The sequence below is a fragment of the Geospiza fortis genome, unplaced genomic scaffold (assembly GCF_000277835.1).
Source record: "Geospiza fortis unplaced genomic scaffold, GeoFor_1.0 scaffold54, whole genome shotgun sequence".
Classification (NCBI taxonomy): Eukaryota; Metazoa; Chordata; class Aves; order Passeriformes; family Thraupidae; genus Geospiza; species Geospiza fortis.
The window spans coordinates 18,802,820-18,807,102 of NW_005054301.1; the positions used below are offsets into that span (position 1 = coordinate 18,802,820).

Genomic DNA, 4,283 nt, shown 5'->3' on the forward strand with positions numbered 1-4,283 from the left:
CTTTCCCTGCACTGTCTGGACAGGTTCGGGATTCTCCCAGGATCAGGAAAAGAGCATCCTGGATCAAGAAAGATCCAAATAGATATCTGCTGATCACCCACTGAGGTGGGTAGCATCCTGTGCAGAATTTGATACTGACTGCTGCCAGACATGACTGGCAAAGAAACAAAGTACTGGTTTGGGTGACTTACAGCTTTTCAAGGGATCTCAAATATTAAAAAGCCACAATACAAACAAAAAATCTTATAGTTTCTAGTTTGCATTGCATGTATCAAACCATGATACCTTGAGGATTTTTGTAGTGGTAGATGAAGTGCTTGTTGTTGCAGGGCTGCTTACAGGAAGAGAATTTGGAACAAGATTCTTTTACCAAAGACTCTCCTCTTGTTGGCCCTAAGCACAATGCACAGTACTGCTGATTCCTAAAACAAATAAAGGTTTGCACCTTACCTAAGAGGTTCTGCTCCAGCACTTTTTTTCCTCTGCAACACACTCTAGAATTTTTTCAGGTGCTGACACTGCACAGCTGACTGATAGTGTCTTTTCCCCAAAAGAAGCTTTTCTGCAGCTCCTGTCTGGTACCTCATTTGATGCAAACCAGAGAAACATTGAAAGGAGTAATTTCAGGCAATTCTGATCTTTGTCTTGTTTGCTCCAGGAGAAGACGCCTTTCCAGGGATCATTGATATACATGGACTTGGAGGAGGTCTTTTTGAGCCCAGAGCAAGCCTGCTGGCCAATCATGGCTTTGCCACACTCGCCCTGGCTTATTATCAATTTGAGGATCTGCCCCATGAACTAAAGGAACTCCACCTGGAATATTTTGAAGAGGCAGTGAACTATATGCTGCAGCACCCACAGGTAGGAACACCCATTTGCTCTGGGTTCCAGGAACTGCTCCTGTAAAGTCCTCTCACTTTGCTCAAGTCATCTTTGGAGGAAGCTGCAGAATTACTCACCTGGCAGGGCTGGCCTTTGCAAGGATTTTGGGTGTCTGAGTTCTAGGAAAGAGAAGGGGCAAGTATACATGCTCTGGAAGGGGAGTGGAGAGAGATCACAAAGCAACATCACAAGAGACAGATCACATGTAACCAAGTGGGAAGTGCATGCAGGAGAAAGCCTTCATGAGTTGCCACCAAATGTCCTCCTACAGTTTAAAGAGTGAAAAGTAAAGAGCATCTGCCAGGGTATAAGACTAATAATTCATAGCTGTGCCCTACAAGCTGTGCCCAGATGCATGAAATCATGTCCCCCCACTCCTGGCTGATTTCGGAATACCAGGGAACATTCTGCATATGCATGATTTGAAGTACAGTGTGAGGAGGAAGTGTAGGGGGGGGTGTGGGAGGGTGTGCCTGTCATTTGTCCAGAAGGAAAAGTAATCATTGCCATGACTTTCTTAATGTGGTTATGGAAACTCTCAGCATTAGACAATCTTGCCCTCCATGAATCAGCTGTTGTGCTTTTCAGCTGAGCACTGATGAGCATTTCCTCCTATCTCCCAGGTGAAGGGCCCAGGGGTTGGCCTGCTTGGTTTCTCCAAAGGAGCTGAAGTGTCCCTTGCCATGGCTGCCTTCCTGAAGCACATCTCGGCTGTTGCTTCCCTCAATGCTCCCGTTGCTGTTACATTGATTCCTCTCTCTTACAAGGATAAAACCATCCCCATTGTGACCTTACGTGAACACAAAGCCAAGGCCACCAATTCCAAATTTCTTGATTATTCTGATGTTATTGATGATCCCTTTCAAGCCCCTTGCAACCAAAGCCTGATCCCACTAGAGAAAGGTGAGGCACAGTTTCTATTCATGGTGGGCCAAGATGACCGTGTTATCAAAAGTGAGTATTATGCTACTGAAGCCTGCAAGCTTCTGCAAGCTCAAGGGAAGGAAAATTTTCAGATTCTCTCCTACCCTGGAACAGGGCACTGCATAGACCCACCCTTTTTCCCTTTGTACCACATAGGAAGCCACCCCGTTTTTCACAAGCGAGCAGTCCTGGGAGGGGAGGTCAGGGCTTATTCTAAAGCTCAGGTTCATGCTTGGTCACAGATCCAGGAATTTTTCAAAAAGTATTTAACTGTTAGCTAATGTGCAACAAATAATGTGCAAGCAACACACAACTTTGAGCAACCAGATCTGATAAATTCTACTGCAGTTATGAGGTCAAACCTTGTCACAGCTGTACCAGTAAAACTACAATATCTTCCATACCTTTGCACATCCATAACACAGAAAATAAATGGGCTTGCCTTTTCTATTTCTTTTCCCCTCTCAACCTTTTTGCTCAAGTGTCCAGAAAAGGAATGTTATTTTCTGCATTAGTCTTTGATAACATAGGTCATGTGCAAAATGCACAGTTATGTTTCTTGGGTGGTTTCTATTCCTCTAATACTTGACAGTGCTTTCCATGTCACTGTGGTCTCTACATGAATATGCTATCCTCAGGTCATACTAATTGTCTCTAATGACAGTTTTGGAGCAGGGATTTCACTGCTCTTTGTGGTGACTGTGTCATTGCAATGGAAACATCTCTGACTTCTGTGCTGCTGGAAGTGTGTAAGAATGGCTGCTATGGCCAGGATGCTGGGCTCTCTCTGGTTAAGCCTTGGCAAAGGTCATTTGCTTTTTGTGCCTTCTTTCCATCTTCCCTTCCAAAGGAAGTGCTCTGGCTTGTGGATACTTCTGGCCCCAAGATATCATGCAAAAAAACTTTCTGTTGAATTTACAGCCATTTTGATCTTCTTCTACATGATGTGCAACATTTTAATCTTTGTTACTGGGATGAGAATTGTAATAAAGAGACTAAAATTTGAAAGCCATGGAGTCTTTTGCTGTGCTTTGGTTAGAAGCAGGGTTTGCAGCTTGACTACTTTCTCATCCCAGGGTGAAGGCTTAAGAAAGCTTGCAGCAACTTGGGATCAAAGGTTGCCCGGGTGGGAACAGTAGACCATAGAAGATGGACACATAGTCCCCTTACCTTCACTCTATTCCACAGCTTTTGTGTCACCAAGCATGGAGGAGAAGGAATTTTGCTGAAGCCTCCAGGACCCTTTCCCTTAGCATCTGCTCCCGCATATGGTCAAGCCCATGATCAAATCCAGTAGTGTAAGCCACAGAATGTTGGTCTCAACAACAGGAATAGTTGCCACACATTCAGGGCTGGACACCAGACAACATACCCAAATGCTAGATGACAGAACACCTCACCTGTTTGGAGAGAAAGGGTCATTTCCATGGTGAATGAAACACTGCCCAATATCTCTGACCACTTAGTATTTCCAATTAGGGCGATGCTCAAGATTCTCTTAGATGCTTCCACTTTCACACCTCTAAGACAGGCACGAGGAGCTCAGAGCACGAGGCATCCCTGCCAGCATCTCCCAGGAAGAGTGGGAGCTTCAGGAAACAGCTCTCCCTCTGCAGTTCCTTTTGGATCAGAAGATCCATCTCTGCCTAAGATGGACTGAATGACCCTGTTTTTTTAAATCCTTGCACAATCCATTACTAGAAGAGCCACATGTTTCCTGACCTACCTAGTCTGTGAAAGTGCTCCTCCCTTATTGCTCCTGCATCCCTGACCACCCCCGACCATCCTTCCTAACACACCTGGCTGTGCAGCTGCCTAGTCTGGGCAGAGCCTGGTGGAGACATAACCCACCTTGCCCATGCTTTGAGGTAACAAACAGAGAAGCAGAGCCGACAAGGAGACAAGAAGTAACGGTGAGCTAGTGCTGGTGTGGCTTCTCCCCGCCTCGGCTGGAGCTGGCCCTCGCTGCGGTCCCTTGGCCGTGCCGTGCAGAGCTGTCCCATCTCTGTACGGTCTGTCCCACACCGGCCCTTCCCTGTCCCACCTCAGTGCGGTCTGTCCCACACCGGCCCTTCCCTCTAGGGAATTCCAACTGCGATTCTGCTCGGTGGCTCGTCTTCTCCCCACGTCTCCTGCCCGCAGCCACCGCCCGGGCCGGGAGAGCTCGGTGAGGCCCAGAAGGGTTTCAAGGACTCGGCAGTTTTTGGATGAAGCCTCCCATAGCCGGGGAAGGCAGCGGGGGGAAGACAGAAGAGGACGCAGGTATTCAGGGAAGCAGGGAGGAAGAAACGGGCAGGGAGGCAGGCAGGCAGGCAGGAGGGAAGCAGGCAGGCGGGACAAGGGAGCTGCCGCCCCGCTCCTCCCCGCCAGGGCGTGCCAGCGGCACTCAAGGCCCCCGCCCGGCCCTGGTTTCGCGAGGATCTGCCTCAGAATCCGCGCCCAGAGACGGGAGCGATCCGGTGCCATGTGGCAGGTCA

General features: G+C 48.2%; 2 protein-coding genes across 3 annotated transcripts in view; both read left to right on the forward strand.

The window, feature by feature from the left end:
- LOC102035954 (acyl-coenzyme A thioesterase 5-like) overlaps positions 1–2,087 on the forward strand; it is a 6,427-nt gene extending 4,340 nt beyond the window's left edge. The window contains exons 4-5 of the mRNA XM_031064881.1: positions 659–861; positions 1,506–2,087. Coding sequence (XP_030920741.1) covers positions 659–861; positions 1,506–2,087 — 785 coding nt within the window. The remainder of the gene's footprint in view (positions 1–658; positions 862–1,505) is intronic.
- A 1,843-nt stretch (positions 2,088–3,930) lies between these two features.
- The window catches only part of LOC102036121 (acyl-coenzyme A thioesterase 1), a 6,023-nt gene continuing 5,670 nt past the window's right edge, over positions 3,931–4,283 (forward strand). The window contains exon 1 of one of the 2 annotated variants that reach the window (XM_031065967.1): positions 3,931–4,068. In XM_031065967.1, the coding sequence (XP_030921827.1) occupies positions 4,014–4,068 (55 nt within the window). In that variant the 5' untranslated portion in view covers positions 3,931–4,013. Of the gene's footprint in view, positions 4,069–4,235; positions 4,280–4,283 lie in introns of those variants that run through there. The other variant, XM_014311411.2, reaches the window with a different exon arrangement.